This window comes from Lycorma delicatula, chromosome 2, assembly GCF_047948215.1.
Source record: "Lycorma delicatula isolate Av1 chromosome 2, ASM4794821v1, whole genome shotgun sequence".
NCBI classification, from domain to species: Eukaryota; Metazoa; Arthropoda; class Insecta; order Hemiptera; family Fulgoridae; genus Lycorma; species Lycorma delicatula.
Genome location: NC_134456.1, coordinates 149,515,984 through 149,536,242, shown reverse-complemented (window position 1 = coordinate 149,536,242; position 20,259 = coordinate 149,515,984). Strand labels below are relative to the sequence as shown.

Sequence of the window (20,259 nt, the reverse complement as noted above, 5' to 3'; positions counted from 1 at the left end):
TAAATACAAAGAGTACTATGAAAGTTTTGCAATATGACATAACAAATCATCATGGGCAGTTACAAGTTAGCACATGTTGAGACAGGTCTCACTCAACCTGCACTGTAACTCACTGCCTCAGTGTCATTTGTTTTTTAGCTGTGTTAGTGAAAAGAGGTAGTGATGTTGTTTGGTCAAAAACTGAATACTGGGAAATTTTGCACTTGGGTTAAGTAAAGTGTTTAGAGGAAATGACTCCTCTGCTTGGAGAAGTTTGTCTTCATCTTACAATAATATTTACGTGGTCCAAAAGTTTGAAAGAGGAAATTTTGGGCTTGAGGAAGGACCAGAGAAAATTTTGATTGAGGTCAGGTCAACCGTCTTCATCCGTGACTGAGGGAAGCGTTGCTGCAGTACAAAAAAATGCCTGAGAAAGACAGGTGTATGATCTATCACCAAATAGATGTGTACTTGGGCATTAATGCACCAGCAGTTTGTGCCACTCTGTGAGATCACCTTCAAGTTAGAAAGTTTTGTTTGTACCCTTTGGGTGCCGTATAACTTGATCAACGATCAAGTGGCACATCGTGTTTCATGGTGCCGTGAAATACTGAAAAAGTTTTAAAATGTGAAATCTCCCTTTGTGAATAGTATTTTGTCAGTGACAAAACTTGACTACATTATTATGATGTCCAACCAACCCTCAGAACAAAGTGTTGGTGTTCGAAGATCAGAAGACCCTCGTGACTGTTTGAAAATCCAGATCAGTGAAAAAGATAATGTTGGGTGTAATTTTTTTAGTGTGAGATATATTTTAGAGGGAGTTGTGTTGAAAAAAAACAGTTACAGGGAAGTGGGATACTGAGGGATGACTGCCTAAAATTGTTGAAGCTCTCAAGAAGCTGGACCTGAACTCAGGGATGGACACATGATTTCTTCACCATGATCAATACTTCAGTCCAATGCTCTAAAGTTTGATTTGAGTATTTGGCCAGCACTGAAATAAAATTATTAGAACACCCTCCCTACAGGTTTGTTCGCCCAGGTAAATTACAGACTGAAAGGGGGGCATTTTACAAACAACGATGACCTCCTAAGGGCTTGGGACCATGAGTGTACTAGGTCTCCAACAAAACATGGAAGGTTATTTTGAGAAATTTTAGAAAACAAAGTCCTATTGTAAAACCTTCCTAGTGCCCTTTATATATTAAAATAATATATGTAAAAATTGAAAATCATTTACCAAAAAAGTAAATGGTATTAATAAAAAATTAAGTATAAAGGTAATATTTTCAATTTATGAAAATAAATTATTTTTCATAAATAATTTTTTTTTACAATTATGTTTTTCAATACATATCATAATTATATATTTTTTTTATAAACATTAAAAATAAAAATAAATAATAAACAAATATAAATAAACAAATAATACATTTTTTTTTTGTCTTCAGTCATTTGACTGGTTTGATGCAGCTCTCCAAGATTCCCTATCTAGTGCTAGTCGTTTCATTTCAGTATACCCTCTACATCCTACATCCCTAACAATTTGTTTTACATATTCCAAACGTGGCCTGCCTACACAATTTTTCCCTTCTACCTGTCCTTCCAATATTAAAGCGACTATTCCAGGATGCCTTAGTATGTGACCTATAAGTCTGTCTCTTCTTTTAACTATATTTTTCCAAATGCTTCTTTCTTCATCTATTTGTCAAATAATTTATTTTTATTTATATTTATTTCCCAAATAACAAAATTCTTCTACCTCCATAATCTTTTCTCCTCCGATTTTCACATTCAGTGGTCCATCTTTGTTATTTCTACTACATTTCATTACTTTTGTTTTGTGCTTGTTTATTTTCATGCGATAGTTCTTGCGTAGGACTTCATCTATGCCGTTCATTGTTTCTTCTAAATCTAAACGCCAAGTATGTTGGTTTGTTTTTCTTTAATCTTCCTTCTACTATTAATTTGAGGCCTAAAATTGCTTCCCTTGTCCCTATACTTTTCCTGAAACCAAATGGTCTTCTCCTAACACTTCTTCCACTCTCCTCTCAATTCTTCTGTATACAATTCTAGTTAAGATTTTTGATGCATGACTAGTTAAACTAATTGTTCTGTATTCTTCACATTTATCTGCCCCTGCTTTCTTTGGTATCATGACTATAACACTTTTTTTGAAGTCTGACGGAAATTCCCCTTTTTCATAAATATTACACACCAGTTTGTATAATCTATCAATTGCTTCCTCACCTGCACTGCGCAGTAATTCTACAGGTATTCCGTCTATTCCAGGAGCCTTTCTGCCATTTAAATCTTTTAATGCTCTCTTAAATTCAGATCTCAGTATTGTTTCTCCCATTTCATCCTCCTCAACTGCCTCTTCTTCCTCTATAACACCATTTTCTAATTCATTTCCTCCGTATAACTCTTCAATATATTCCACCCATCTATCGACTTTACCTTTCATATTATATATTGGTGTACCATCTTTGTTTAACACATTATTAGATTTTAATTTATGTACCCCAAAATTTTCCTTAACTTTCCTGTATGCTCCGTCTATTTTACCAATGTTCATTTCTTTTTCCACTTCTGAACACTTTTCTTTAATCCACTCTTCTTTCGCCACTTTGCACTTCCTTTTTTATAGCATTTCTTAATTGCCGATAGTTCCTTTTACTTTCTTCATCACTAGCATTCTTATATTTTCTACGTTCATCCATCAGCTGCAATATATCGTCTGAAACCCAAGGTTTTCTACCAGTTCTCTTTATTCCGCCTAAGTTCGCTTCTGCTGATTTAAGAATTTCCTTTTTAACATTCTCCCATTCTTCTTCTACATTTTCTACCTTATCGTTTTTACTCATACCTCTTGCGATGTCCTCCTCAAAAATCTTCTTTACCTCCTCTTCCTCAAGCTTCTCTAAATTCCACCGATTCACCTGACACCTTTTCTTCAGGCTTTTAAACCCCAATCTACATTTCATTATCACCAAATTATGGCCGCTATCAATGTCTGCTCCAGGGTAAGTTTTGCAGTCAACGAGTTGATTTCTAAATCTTTGCTTAACCATGATATAATCTATCTGATACCTTGCAGTATCGCCTGGCTTTTTCCAAGTGTATATTCTTTTATTATGATTTTTAAATTGGATGTTGGCAATTACTAAATTATACTTCATGCAAAACTCTATAAGTCGGTCCCCTCTTTCATTCCTTTTGCCCAGCCCGTATTCACCCACTATATTTCCTTCCTTGCCTTTTCCAATGCTTGCATTCCAATCTCCAACTATTATTAAATTTTCATCTCCTTTTACGTGTTTAATTGCTTCATCAATCTCTTCGTATACACACTCTACCTCATCATCATCATCATGGGCGCTTGTAGGCATATAGACGTTAACAATCGTTGTCGGTTTAAGTTTTGATTTTATCCTTATTACAATGATTCTATCGCTATGCGTTTTGAAATACTCTATTCTCTTCCCTATCTTCTTGTTCATTATGAAACCTACTCCTGCCTGCCTATTATTTGAAGCTGAGTTAATTATTCTAAAAATAATAAATAAATAATAATATAATAAACATAAAAAAACCATTATTATTTTGGGCTAGAAAAATGATACATATAAATATATATTGGCAAGTAATCTTTTATTATAAAAATTTTAAAATTGTTTACAGGTTTTACACAAGGAAAGCGATGTACTTCACAAGTCTATTCCTCTCATCAAAATAATGAAAAAAGTTCATATAAACATAGATCTGGAAACGCATCGTTAGCAAGTTACAGCTAGTGAAAGATTTCGCCCAGAATTCAGCTCCCTTAGTGAAATTTTTAAGATGTTAATTGAGGGGCAAAATTAATGTCCTATGGTTTTTGACCTGAAAAATTGAATAAAATAGGTTCCAGAACTGTATTTCCAATAGTTTTCATGATATCTGAAGTAAAAGTGAAAAATTTGTTGTCTGAAAACCGTTTTTCACTTCCTTCTACAAAGTACAAGGAAGTATTGTAATCGTGAAAAATTTCAGATTTCAATGGAAATATCCATTCTGACCATCCCTGAATCTATTTTGACTAGTTTCAGCATGACATCTGTATGATATGTACATACAGATGTACATATCAAAATGTGATTGAATGTTGTGTCCACCACAATGCAATTGTGTAATTGTCCACTTTGTTAAAGAATTGGAGGATCATATCTCACTTTCAAATGAAATAAGTTAAAATGAAGTGCAGCAAAAAAATGTGTGTACTGTATGTAATTTAATAGGCATACAAGGAAGTCATGTGGTGTGCACATCAGATTTTTTTAGGTTTGTAAAACAATGACTTTGTTAAATGACAAATGCATAAAAGTTATTAACAAAAATTGTAGAGAATTTAATTTTAAAAATATTGATATAAATAAATGCAATAAAAATCAAATAAAGTTTTAAAAAATAAATTTCACTGAAGAAGAAAGAGAACAAAAAAATAAATGAAATGACTTGTATAAAAAATGATTGTATTTTCAATATCATAAAAACTACTGGAGGTACAGTTCTGGGAACTATTTTATTCAGTTTTTCAGTTCAAAAACCATAGGAAACCATTAATTTTGTTCCTCCATTAAATCCTAAAAATTTCAATACAACCTCATTTCATCGAGGAAGCTGAATTCTGGGTGAAATCTTTTGCTAGCCGTAACTCACTAACAAAGCTTTTCTAGATCTATGTTTATGTGTACTTTTTTCATTATTTTAATGAGAGGAATATACCTGTGAAGTATGTCGCTTTCCTCGTGGGACACTCTGTATGTTTAGATCATATATGCAACATTAAAAATGAATATTTATACAATATTAATTATTTCTCTAATTTTTTTCTTCAATATGTATGAATACTAATCCAAAAAAGTAACCTAAAATTGCGATGTTCCGGTCATTATAGATAAGTGATACTATTGTTATTGTTTAAATAGTTTCAACATTAATAAAATGTAACAATAAATCAATATAGAGCATTCATTTTAATTGAACCACCATTGGGATCTTCTAAACTAGAAAAGCTACAAGAGCTTTAAATGGGGATCTTTTCTTCACTGTTTGATACATTGAAGAAATTCTTTTGCCATGTTTGAAATCTCTTCTATGTTTTTAAAAATGGTGGCCAGTTTAATTTTTTAAATGGAAACCCCCTCTCAATTTTTATTTCATTTTCCAATACAACACATAATTCTACGATATTTTTATTTATTTACTTTTTCTCCTAAATGCAATTCTTCAGAACTATAATCTTAATTTCCAATTGTACTATTAAAAATAAGAAAATTAATTATATTTATAAATTACAATGCTTTACATTATTATGCTTTTATATTTTAAATTCTATTAATATAAACCACCTAGTACAGAATACTGAGATAGGTAAGACATATCTTACCTTAATTTTACCATGACTGTACTTTCAGTACTAGTATATTAATAGAATTAAAAATATAATTTGAATATGAATCTTAAAAAGATTCATTTCAATAAAGTTATTATGCTTTTATATCAACGGATAAGTTAATCCTTTCCTTTTTTGATCTTTTAGGTTTACTTTGATAGAAATGACATACTATGGTTTTACATAGTGGACATTTTTGTACGTTGGTAAAATGAGAACAGAGTACAATGAATATTTAGTAGTCCTCCATAGTAATGTAGAGCAAAAATTTACTAACTACCTTAGAGATGCAAATCATACTTATCTATAAAAATTGAAAACAACCTTGAAATTTGAAGCCGTATACAAAAAAGGCCAATCTTAAAAGACATTACAAAATGTTTAAATAAACAGAAGCATTGTGCCAGATGATAAGACACAATTCAAATTCCATGCAATTTCTAAATGAATATCTGTCTACCATACTAAGCAAATTACCAGTAATAATATCAGGTGAGGCCAGTATAAGAATAGCCTGCAACAATCGCAGAAGAATAACTGAAGATCAATATTTGTAAAATTTTTTTTTTTTTAAAACATTACATTTATTAAATTTGGTTCATTTGTAATTTAAAAACTACAGTTTTGATTAATTGTAATCATCAGTCATCTTTGACAAAATCATAGCAAAAATAATTACAGATTTTTTTTTTATATGATGGCTTTCACAAACTTCAATCATGTGTAATTGAATTATTTATTATGCAATGTTTATATTACTGTTTCACTATGCATTATAATTTCGAGGAACATTCAGTAATTAATGAGACAAACTGATCGTAGAAAAAATAATTTATTTAATGACAATGAAACTTGCACTACTTATCAACATAGTCTCCAGCAACATTTAGACACTTGTTCCACCGTTCTGTAAGCTTTCTGATTCCCACATTATAGAAGTCTTTACCTTGGTGTTTAAACCATTATATACTGCTTCATTGTTGTTGAACTTCTTGCCATGTAAAAAGTATTTGAATGGGCCAAACAAATGACAATCAGACAGGGCGAGGTCTGGGCTGTAAGGAGGATGTGGCAACACCTCCCAACCCAAGTTTCCAAGCGTTTCTTCTGTTCTCTGAGTGATGTGAGGGCACACATTGTCATGCAAGAGAATCGCAACTTTTGAGAGAGCGCTGTGATGTTTTCGCCTTATCGCAGATTTCACTTTCTGTTGAAGCTTGTTAGAATAGTGCTCACTGTTCACGGAACGTTGTTCTTCTAAAAAGTCATTAAAATTTGGGCCTTGCAAGTCCCAGAAGACCGTTAAAATCACTTTACTGACTGATGGTGAGTTTTGAATTTTTTTGGTGGGTGAATCCAGATTTTTCCATTCAAGACTTTGCCGTTTAGATTTGAGCTCAAAATGGTGTATCCACATTTCTTAATTAGAAAGTCCTTCTGTTCAAACCGTTCTTTGAGCTCAGAACAAATGCGAATCTGGGTGTCTTTATAGGCTTGAACTGGGTGTCAACTGTCTTGGAACCTGTTTTGATAATTCAGCATGTCATAAATGATTGAATGCGAGTGAGTTCCAGCACTAATATTTACAGAAACTAGCAGTTTGACTCACTTGTCTTCGTAAATAAGATCATTTATGTGATTTTGCAGCGCGGTAGTTAAAACTTTAACTGTTCTTCCAAAGCAATGAGATCAGTCACACTTGTTCTGTATGAATTAAACTGTTCCTCCCACTTATACACTTTACTGAGGTTTAAACACTTTTCACCATTCTGTTTCAACATTCTTGAGTAAATTTCCACCCGTTTCACACCTGATAGCAAAAATCTTATCACTGAACATTGCTCTTCCGTTGTACATGTTTCAAGCAGAGCTGACATTCTCAACAACAAAAGAGTTTATATTTAGATTAATTATGATCGATCAGTTGATTAAATGTGTTCTCAAGTTTGCCAACTTGACTTGACCCTCAAAAAGTTTCACTGTCATTGAATGACTGTTTTATCTCTACATCAATTTGTCTCGTTAATTACTGAACGTCCCTTGTACATTACATACTGTTTGTTTTATTCAAGCTTAGAATACAGGAAGTTTGTAACTTCCCTGTATTTGTGAAATCTATTTTTCTAACAGTTAAAATTCCTAATTTGTGTAATGGAAATTTGTGTAATCCACATTCAACATAAATAAATCTTTTATTCTGATCTACATAATAATACATTAATATAATTCTTGAATATAAAATAAATTAAATATAAAACATAATAACTTTATCAAACATGACCCGTTGGTATGATTATGTAATTAATAATTAAAAAAACCACTTATCAACAATTCTTTTATATATATGTTAAATTTTATGATTTCAGAATAAAATTCCATCATCAGAAACTTAAAAAATATATGTTATAATCTTAATAAAACTAAAACTTCTTATCATGTAAATTTGTTTATGTAACGTAATATAATATAACAGTGGTCATCAGATGTTTAAAATTATTATCTCCACTTTATATTGGTGGAGACATTCATAATGACAGGATGTTAAGTCGACATAATTTTAAACATGTGTCGACCATTATTATGTTATATTACATTACATAAACAAATTTACATGACGAAGAAGTTTTAGCATTAAGATTATAACATACATTTTTTAAGTTCCTAATGATGGAATTTTATTCTGAAAGCACGTGAATGTATATGTAAAAGAATTGTTGGAAAGTGGTTTTTTTTTAATTATTAATTAATAATAAAAACATAAATTATAAAAAATAATTATTTGAACAAGTCCATATTTATTGATTAAACACTTGAAACAATATTATAGTAAATACATTAAATATTTAAAAAATACTACAAAATAATTCCCAGTTTAGAAGATGCTGTTATAAATAATTTTGAGCACTTATTTATATACATATTGTAGGGAGTAGAGAATATTCAGGGCCTTTTTAATTATTATTATTTTTAAATTCTTTGTCAGTAATATTTTATTGCTGTTTTTAAGAAAATTGTTTAATTGCATTTTAAATAAATTGTTGAAAAAAATTTCAAATGGTGCAGAAATTATTAAAAATGAAAAAACGAAAGGTTTTTATTATGTTTAAAGAAGCATAATGAAGGCCTTTCTTTTAAGTCAAAATATTGTATTGAATATACAAAAACTGTTCTGTTATCTGGTTTTGTAAGGGTGGATATTGTTAATTGTTTAAGAATAAGTGACTATTCTTTTTGACAATAGTTGCCTATTCTTAAATATAAACAGAATTAACATTTTTAATTTACTAAATGTCCATCTAAACAATTAATACTTACAGGTGCCAGTTAATATCTGACAGTCTTATTTTCTGTATCTTAAAAACACGTTCTGCTTTTTGAGGGAGTTCGAAGAAAAGATTATGCTTTAAAGTTTAGCACTTTAATGCTGTTTAAAATAAAACTATATGGTTAAAAATGTAAAAATCAGTTATTGCATGTGTATACATAATATTTTCTGCTATAACTTTAAAAGTAATATTTTTACATTTAACAGCTTTATGTTAGTCACAATTTATTAATTATTAATAATTCAAGTTAATAAACTATAACATGTTATTATTTTCTAAATATATTTTACATAATAAATAAAAATTATATTGATAACAATAATTTTGATAATCTGTGAATTATGCAATGACTTACATGCAGAAAATATGACTATACCTGTCTTTAAAAGACTGAATTTTTCCAACATCTGTAAACAGAACTAATGCTGCTCTCAAATCTGGATAAGCTGATGTTATACTTATGTATTAGGGATTGCAGAGGTACGTATCATAAAGATTAGTTAATAAAAGATAATTAGAATGAAGAAAAAAGTCTCTTTTGTACAAGTATCTTCATACAGTTCTGATTCAGAATACCAGAAAATGATTTAATTGATGTTTAAAGAAATCATAAATTTTGCCCTCTGTTATTGCAGATGGTATGGTCGATTGCTCTGACAGTGAATGTTGTACTCATCCAGCTTGCAGCGAACACATCATGTGTCTCGCTTCAAATGATCCTGTTGAAGTTCTTTTAAGAAAACAACCGCCGTCAGTTACAGCATCATTTTACCAACGGGTTAAGTTCCTTGTAGAGGAGAATTCTGTCCAGAGTTATGTTCATATGGATGAATACACTGAAAGGTAAGCAGATTTTTCTAAAAATTCTTAATTATTTTAAATTAACTAATGCTTTTAAGTGCAGTAATTTTTTGTAATAAATTTTGACAGAAGACTAAGCATTATACAGAAAAGTAATGTAAAGGGAACAGGAGTAGTGTTACTTGAAAATGTATTTGAAGTATAAAAACAGTATAACTAACTAATATTTTTTTGTGATGTTTTCTTTAAAGTAAAATCATTCTTTTTAATTATTATCACTCTTCTATCTTCCTTCTGCCATGCTTCTATTAATAATCCTTTTTTAGAATCTGCATTATCTTCTCTTTTCTGTTTTGTCTTCCTGTTTCTCTTCATTGATTAACTTTTGTGTATTATTAGTTCATACTTTGCGTTTCTCTCACATACATTTGTAACTTAATTATAAAATTGTCATTAATTACTCATTGTTAAGTACTTATACTGTTGAGTAGCTTTGCAAAAATATATTCCCTTTTTCTGGATATATTTAGTATTTTCTTTTTTTTTAATTACGGCTTCCAAGCCTACGTTCCCAGAGATATTATTTCACCTTATTTGATTGAAGTTTAAACAGGTAAAGAAGAATCTTTTAATTATTTTAGGTTTCAGTTTTGAAGATAATTTCTACATGATATAATTGGAACATTATTTAATATAAAACTTATTACTGTTAATTTTCAAGTTTTTTTCCCTCTCCTATTCTTCCTATTCAAGAAATCACTCACTCCTCTTCTCTTTTTGAAATTAATAAATAATTTTTAATTATAACCATAATCATTTTCTGTGGTGTCCTAAATAGAAACTATTTTTTGGAGCCTCATGAATTTAGGTTTGTTTATTTATATTTTATTTGATGGCATCTTGAATCTGAGATTAACATTATCAGTATTTGTATATTTTTCATATTTATTGATCCCGCTGTAGGACAAAGAAATCTAAGAGATTTCTTGTTGCCCTCTCATTTTTGTATTTTGATGAAAGAAGAATTATTCTTTTACTATTAAAAATTTATTACATTGTATTAATAACCAATTTTATATGTATTAATTATATATGTGTATAGTTCTGGTTTTTTTTTAACCCAACAATACAAATCTCACTTTCAGTTCAATTCTATATAAAAATCATTTTAAATTCCAAGAAAGTATTTGTTATTTTAAAAACATAATTTAAAATCATTACTAATTATTTTAACAGTATTATTAGGATTTTTTCATACATTTTAATGGTAGTCAACTTAGTGTTTTTATAAATAAATATACTGAAAATGTCAACTTTACATATTCAATGCAGATGACTGAATTTGTAAAACTAATGTATGTTCCCTTCATACTGCTAACTTTATATGCAGATATGCGTGATACTTGAACACACTTTTTTTAATGAAATGCTGCAGTTTCTTGCTTGCTAAATGTAAAATCTTTACCTTATTTTTAAATTAATATAGTCCTATCTATTAATTTCATGGGTTGTTTCACCAATAAGACTTCAGTTCCTTTGGATGTTATTTATTTTATTATATTATTCTACATACCACATTTTAAATGTCATTTGAGAGTTCATTTCTTATTTTGTTTATAGATTTAAAAGAATATTTGTTAGTGAAAGACATTGGTAAAAATTCTAGAATAGATGAGAAGGAACATTAATAAGGACAAAATATCATTAGCGGATTGTTCTTAACAGCTGAGTATAAAAAATATGGACAGAAAATTCCATAGTCCTTATTAATCATAGATTTGCTGTTTAATTTATAATTTATAAAGACAAAAGATATGACTAAAATAAACCAAAAATATCATAACTGTATGTTAGATTACAATTATGTTAGCTTTTTTACAATTTTTTATCTAATTGAAACATTTGAAACTTATTAGTGTTCCAACTAATACTGAATGGTCACAGAAATTACAGTCTTCTTTAAAAAATAAGTGACAAACCCATACAACTCATCCTCCTTTAAAGTTCTGTGATCCTCTGATGTATTTAGAGTTGAATATATTGGCCCACAAAGTATATTGACCTTGATTATGCAGAAATAAATCCCAAAGATTTATCTTGAATTTTTTTTCATTGATACTTTTTTTTATAGAAAGTGGTTATGAGCCATATGAAAAACACAGTAATATTTTTCTGGCTATAACTGTATTGCTGCTGCAGTAGCATAGCTATACAAATAAGTGATTGAAGTAAATTAAAATTAACCGTAGCCATTAATATGTTCACTTTATAGTAAGTTTTGCCTACCAACAGTTTTTTTGTACCATAACAAAATAATAGGAACTTCAGGGAATTAATTACTTTTAAAAAATCTCAATTTTTTTTTCAAAAATCTCTCAACAAAATGAAATGTTGACATGTTGAAATGTTGTTGACATGAAATGTTCTTTGATATTTCATTGTCAAAGAAAAATTATTGCTTGTTTTAAAATTTTCAAGACTGTTTTTTGTCATAATTTTTTTAAATATTAAAATTAGCTTATCCTATTAAAACAATAAAATGCTTAGTCTTTTCTGTTCATTATATGCTGTTAATGTTAATGTTTATTTTCTTTTTTATATTATTTTTTTCATGTAATATTTTATTAACTAGTTTTAATTCTCCTGCATTTAACCTTCTTAAGTTATTTTATGTTTTTATTTATAAAGTTTTGTTTTCACAATTAGAGTTTGTTGTTTTAAAACATTGTTATTATTGAATTACATTTTAATATTTGAAGAAGTTTAAATGCAGTAATTATTCACTCTTAAAAAAAATTAATAATCTTTTTTTGTACTGTACATATATTTAATGTTTAAGCAGAATTTCTCATTTTCATTATAATTATTATTGTTGTCATATTAGGCCTATCAAGGCTTAAATATTTATTATCAGTAGGTAATATACTATATTTATTTATTATTGATATTTGTAAGGCTTAAAATTAAATTTATTTGATATAGTTTATAATTTTATATTTGTACTTATATAAAATAAATAATTGAATTAATAATTAAATTTTTAATAATTTTATTTATTTATTTTTTTGTTTTATCTATTGATTTTTTAACATTTATTTTATGTGTTGTTTCTCATTTTGTTATTCCTTTACATGTTTAATTACTGTATATTTACATTAATTATGTTGTCATTATTTTCTACCCATTTGTGTTCAGTCGTTTTTTTACCTTTTGTGTAAAATTTTCCTACCTAACATTTTCCTGTGTTATCATTAGTTTATTTTGTTTTTATCTTTTGTGTAATCCATAAAAACCCTTGTGTTTTTTTCAGTGCTCTAAAGATGGGTTTTTGTAATTTTTTGATGTTTGTTTACTAAAATATTAAATTTCTTAAGACCTAAATAAAGCAAATATATAAATAAAAGATTGTCAAAATAAGATAGAAATAAATTTAGAGAAAAAATCTGCAGAATAGAACTTCTTGTGAATGCAAAAAAGAAAAGAGAGTGCATGCGCTAGACAAAAGAATGAAAAACATAGCTAGTGAAATAATGAAAGAATTCTGGAGGAGAAAGAGGGAAAATCAGAACAGAAGGAATTGAAATTATATTTGTATAGTCCTCTGTAGTCCTGTTCAGAGGAAAAATCTGAAATTTCATCACTTTTTTATTCTCAAAATATGGGATCTGATAGCCGTGTTATTACACCCTTCTTGGTTACTCTAACCTAAAAAAAAAAACACAGTTTATGGATTTTTTATAAGTCCAGTTAAATTGAAATGACAGTTAATGTTTTAACTTTAACTTTTTACATTCACCCTAATTACTGTTAATCTATTATATTATATTTTATTGAGTTACTGTAATTTCTTTTGTGTATAATGATTGTGAGACATGTAAGGATCTTCACCGCCCTGTATTTGACCATTTTGATTATTCGCATTTCTATATAGGTGAATCCAAACCTCATCAATGAAAACTTAAACCAACAAAAATACTGTGTGTTTTTTAAGATCTAGTTCTTTGAATTCATGAGTAACCCCGATGTGATAAATATGCAATTTTAAATTTTTGTAGTATTCAGGTCAGCAGCTATTGCCATTGACAGTTCAGTCTGTAAGAATAATTTGCCAAGAAATTTTTTGAGTCATCAAGTTAAGTTACAAAATCTTTCATGGCATCAAGAACTTCTCTAGTTAACAATCATATTTAGATTATGATGTTTAGAATATTAATACATAATAGCCCAGTCTCAAAAAAATTAATGTATAAGCTCCCAGTAATTAAAACAATAAAATATTTAAATTACACTAATTTTTTTATTTTTAATGAAAAAAATAGTTTTTAAAAAATATTTTTCATGGATAATTTACTATGAAAAATGATTTGTCATGTAAAATAATTGTTTTAACCAATTATAATGTACTTTATTTAATTTAACCAGTATTTTCATTTTACTTTTTTCAAATATCTAAAATTTTAGTTGTAACTTAATTAGATTATGTTATGAATATTGTAACTGCATTATTTTTAAATGGCACTGCCCTACTGTGATCAGTAGCCAATAATAATTGCTAGCAGCCTGCATTGACAACGTTTCCCAACACTTTTGAACTTTGGTGATCTACTAAGGCTGGGTTACTAATCATGACTTCAGCCAATGGCATTTTGTCCTTACCTAACAGTTTCACAGATGCTGTCCCCCAAGATATAGAACCCCCCCTCATGGGACCATTACATTTTAAAATAGTTTACCGTCTTACCCTGGATTGCATATTTTTAATATCTTGCTAAATAGTTGTAGAAAAATTGTGCATGTTCCACATAAAATATTAAGTTTTTATCAACTTAAATTAAGGAAAAGATTCTCAGCTCAATATACACACTTTTATACATGATCCTGCTATTATTTATCACTAAAAGGACTGATTTTGATGACTTTATCATTTTATAGAGGAAATTCCTTCTGTGCTCCTATTGCAAGCTTTTTTTCCATAATAATTCAAAATATTACACAACTATTCTGATGTTTGAAATATTTTTGTAATAACAATTATTTTTAAAATTTTTTGGAAAAGTATCTAAAAAATGATAAATATTCCTTCATATCAGAGAGCTTTAGCTTGTGATCTCTTAACATAATTTCTATTTATTTATCTTTTTATCAAGATGCACATTTCTTTTCTTTTCTTTGCATTTTCTTAGAATTTTTTTTTAGTGGCCAAAACATATTTTAAACAAAAATAGAAAAAAATAGAATAAAAATAAAATTAATTTAAAAAAAAATTAATTTAAAAAAAAATTATGAAACTGTCATAAAAATAAAATACAATATATACATTCCACCTTAAAGGTTCTGTTGATGGTTTTTCTTTTACTGTTAATCCAAATTCAAATTCTAGAAAATTTAATGAAGAATTACAAAATATTATTTTTTAGAACAGTTTTTAAAGTCAATTTTATGCTATTTTTTTACTTTATTTTTTATATTTTAAAGTAATAATAATAATAATATGAAGAATTAATTTAAGTTGTAAAATGTAACATCTTTTGAGCATTGTACATCACCTACCCAACCATGTGTGCGTGTGTATAAACCTTTTTAAAAATCCTAACCTCTATAATCCTGTGTCGTAATGGCTAATCATCTAATATTAATGTGATGTTTTAATATACATGTTGTCTTGAATTACATAATGTTTTACATACTTGTTAATCTCCAAAGAGGCTTGCCTGTAATTATAATTAAAAATAATCATTCTATTATTATACTTCAGTAGCATAAATTTAATTCTTCTACTACTTTTAATGAAATTTACATTTACATAGAAAAAAAAAATATTACAGATATGGTTGAATATCTAGATTATTCAGATAATACTTGAATATAAGTAAGTTAATTGTACATCATTACCATACTTAAATATGTTTTATATATAGCTTAAATTTAATTTATAGGAAATTCATTATATTTTTTCCTTCTTGAAGATTATTATATCACGGGTTGTATAAATTTTAAATCTACCTGTCAAATTTAAACTGTTTTGTTTTACTGATAGGCTATTTTTGTTTCTGAATTTTTATTTTTTTAAATTTAATTCTAAAAAAGTGAAGAAATAATGTATCATTTTCTTTTTGTGATTTACAATTTATATTTCTTAAACTTAGATGATTTTTTAAAAATAAAATAAGAAAATGTTATTTGAAAATGTATTATCATTTTTTTTTAATTTATTTACAAGAACTAAACAAATAAATAAGTATATACTCATTTAAATAATTTGATTTTATCATTTCATTTTTTCATATTTAATTTTTAATTACACATATAAATATAATTTAATTTAATTATTGTCAGGTTTGATTGTTCAGGGGCTGTTGATTAATATTTATAAATTAATTATTAGTATTATTGAAATTTGATTATTAATGTAATAATGAATCTGGAGCAGTTTTATCAGTAAAAAAATAAATTTTACTGAATATAAGTAAATTGAGTTCAAGTTTTGAAATTTGTATCCTCTGCACCATTTTTTTTATATTTTCTTTCATCATTAGTATTATTCCATTACTATTATAATAAAAATAGTTATATTAGTAAGTTTATTTGATTGAATTTCAAAAACGTGTTTTGTGATCCAATACTTCAGAAAAGTAATTTTTAAAGATTTTTTTAAAAGTTAAATCCTTTTAATTTAAGTATCGTAAATAATATTTCATTTTCATTTTTAGATATTTCATATTTTAACAAGGTTTTTTCAACTTCCTATTAGAATTTTAAAAAAATATCACTTATCAATAATTATTTATAAGATTCGTAAATGAATCATTAGATACATTTCTAAAGTGATTGAAACTGAACTCACTGATTGAATCATCAGTGCTGATTTTTCTTTTATTGTACTTTTGTAATTTAATATATAAGGGTTGTTTAATAATTATATCGGTTTATTTACTTGAAAATTAATTTATTTATTAAACAGATAAATGGCAACAGTGGAAAAAATACTTGATAGAATAAACTGAAATCATCTGACATTCAAGTTCATGCCCCTGACATAGAAATTATTAGCTGTTCGAAATGAATTTCCATTATTATAACCTCTTTTATTTATTTCAAAATGTTGGCTCCATTTGAAACATATTCTATGGAAGAACAGCATGCTGTGATAAGATTTTTATTTTCTGAAGTGGAAAACCTGCTGAAACTCATGGATGTTAAAACAGTGTGGTAAAAAGTATATTAACTGTGCAAATTTTTATAAGCGGTTGAACATTTTAAATTGGGCAGAACAAATGCCACCAGATCAAGTCAGCCGAAAAAGTGATACTAACGATGTTTTGGGAATAAAAGACCAAATTTATTGTGATTATTTTGAAGAACAGTATGTAATCAATAGCAAGTATTATTGTGACCTGCTAGAAATTAAAAGGAAACCCTTAATGAGGAGTAAACATCCTGTTCTCTCTTAAAAAACATAATTCTGCCTGATAATACCCACTCCCACACCGCACAAATGACAGGAAGCTATTCAAGTCAGGTCGGGAGATGTTGCCCATATCCATGTTACAATAAATTTTTGTTAGTTTGATGCTCAAAATGTTGTTTTTCATGACATCCAGTTCAGCAATAATGATCAGGTCATGTATGCAGTACAAGAATTGCTCAGACACTGAGATGATTAATTAATTCTTTACTATTGAAATAAAAAGCTTACAGAAAAATTGGACAAGTATCTAAATGTAGCTGGGGATTGTTAAAAACTTAGCAGTATTTCATTTTTATTTAATAAATAATAATCTTTCTGCAGTCATTTGTCTCTTAATTATTGAAAAACCCTTGTATATTATCACATCAATGTTTTTTATTTTATACAGCCAAGAGAACAACTGTATAAAGTTTACCCATCAAAAAATTTTGTTTTGTTTACATAAACATAATCGAATGAGTATTTCATAAACATTTCTGTGTACGAAATAACATAATTTTAATTATTAAGTGCTGAAAGTGTTCTTTCATTAGTATTTGGCTTTTTTGTAATAAATGCAAGAATTAAAATAATAGAAAATAAATTTTAATCTCTGTTGTTTTTGTTTTTTATACAGAATGATTCAAGGGATATGTTGTTGTTTCTGCATAATTTAAAAAATTATACTAATTGTTTTAAAAAACTTGATATAAATGACAAAAGTTATTTTACCAACGTACATAGTAAATGGTAAATTTTTGAATAGTTAAGCAATTTTGATATTACAGCACTTTAAGAGGCAATTAATTATTTCCAGATTAATTTATTTTTTATTTTACCCAATGTACATATATATTATATATATATATATATATATATACTTTGTGTCAAATCCCCATAGCTAAAGTTAAATTATAATTTTATTATTCATTTTTTAATATATTATCTTGTTATTTAAAATTTTGTAGACATCTCTAATGATGATTAAATTTAAAATATAATAGTCATTGAATGTTTTCTTCAAGTACTCACCTTCAAAAAGTTTACTTCAGTAAATAATTTATATTGTTAGTATGTTTATTATAGAATATATATATATTATATTACCTAGTTTGAAACTATTGGGGTAAAAATTTTATTGAAATCTGTTTTAATCAAAAAATTATTTTGGAGAGGTAATTAATGAATCTAATTTAAATTTAATTTTCAAAACCCATTAAATGATTCATGAATATGAATTTATTAATGTGTTTCTAAACCCAAAGTATAGTTCTAAGTTTTATTTATAATTTGAAGGCTTGCTTAAGAAAAAAGAATTCTTTTTAAATTAAATAGTTTAAAATATTCTCCTTCCCCTCCTTGAAACAAAGAATTTCAATGTGTGTCATCAAAAGAAATTCTGTTTGTTAAGCGCCATTATGTAATATTGGCTTGTTGATGGTCTGGTATCAAATACAGCACTCTTTAAAATTGTAAACCCATTTTTCAAAAATAATAAGCATACTATATACTTGCATTACTGATGAAAGTGAGGGGATTGAAGTGGTTTTCCACTATCATTTTCACTAAACTGAATCACTGATACATATCAGCTTTCCTCCTCAAAATGCAAGAGATATTCAATCCTAGAGTTGAAACTTTCATTCTGTTCATCATAGAGATTGGCTATAATATAATAAGCATCATTTCCCATAGATAAAGCAACACTGGCTAGTGCCTCCTGCACCTCTTGTAACTTAAATTTTGAAATTTTGTGTAATTATTGATAAAAGAAATCCATTGCATTAAAATAGCTATTACAAAAATTTTAAGGTAAAAATTAAAAGTATTCATTTCTAATAAGTGATCTAAGATTAGTTGAGAAATAAAAAGTACTGTTAAGAACTAATCTTATGAAAGAAGAGTAAGTTAAAAAACTAATCACTTATTTGACTTTTTATGCAGTTCTCGATATTATGCAATTACAAGTAACATTTCACTGTACTTTTATGAGTATTGTACATTAAGTAACAAAACATATCTTTTATTCTTTGCCAAATGATATAAAATATTATTAATTAGATAACCAAGATAAAATATATGCTATGGTGAAATATTTCTTGTAATCACAGTACATAGATAACATCATAATATTGAAATATCACTTTAAAATAACTTTACATTCAACAAATTAACTGGCCATTTATGTTGTTAGCAGTTTGTTTGCCGGTTACTTTTACTTGAAATGTATGAACCATTAAAAAATTGTTATTTTATCAAAGATAAGCTGAAGATGTGAAAAATATGTGACACATACTTTTTATCTTTTATATAATTAAAAACGACATAAATAAGAATTTTTTTTTAAATCTAATGATACTGTTTTGAATTGTTTTCTTTTTTGTCATTGATAAGTAATTTCAAATTATTATCAGCTTTGTTTAAAAGTTATATATGAAAGGACTGGTTTTCTTTACTCAGTCTAAATTAATTAAAGAATCGTTTCAATCCTACCCTACTAAACGGAATTTGTACGTGTATCTGTGTATGCGTCCCCCTTAGCTTAGCACCGGAATGTACTGATCAATAGCGGAAACTACCGATTCGTTAGTACATGTCTCGTGGTTGTTAGGTGTTTACTTGTTATATTATTATCGATATATATGTATCGAAGTTTTGGGGAAATTTAGTAGTTTTTAACCGGACCCGAATTTTGGACGAAAATCACAAATATCTCGAAAACGGTCGGTCCTAGCGCTCTGAAACATTTTTTGACCCCCGAAGATCCTCTCCTCTCCCAGTGTTGCCCATCGGATGAAAATATTTTCAAATGTCCCCGGGGCGCCGTTCGGAAATTGGGGAGGGGTTTGATGAGGGTGCCACCGTAATATCTCGGCAACCGCACGTCCGATTTTCATGATTCAAATCGCGTAAGTATCAGCAGGTCGAGCGCTAACTGTTTAACGTATCGAGTACTCTCTTGATCGATGGGATCTTGGTTATCCAGAAATTAAATCTTTTAGCCCTACATTTTGATTGAACTCACCCACCGTAAAACGTACCGATCCGATCTTTCGCTAAATACGCTCAAACTTGTGCACTAGCGCAGCTGTAAAGTATAAACTTATGAAGACCAAAAAGTAGAAAATAAAAAATAAAAAAGTTTTTTACGTGGGATATCTGTAAGTAAAGACCACTGGAAAATTTCTCTCCTTAAAGTTAGCGAATCTGTGTCGTTCATGGCCACGCTAGTAATGCACATAACGTATTGTTGTCTGTAAGTTGTC

The 20,259-nt window shown here is 27.9% G+C and overlaps 1 protein-coding gene across 1 annotated transcript in view; it reads left to right on the top strand.

Annotated features, from left to right (window-relative positions):
- Positions 1-20,259, top strand: part of Ten-a (Teneurin-a transmembrane protein) — a 332,260-nt gene that overhangs the window by 176,907 nt on the left and 135,094 nt on the right. Inside the window, exon 10 of the mRNA XM_075357656.1 lies at positions 9,381-9,588. Within this exon, the coding sequence (XP_075213771.1) occupies positions 9,381-9,588 (208 nt within the window). The remainder of the gene's footprint in view (positions 1-9,380; positions 9,589-20,259) is intronic.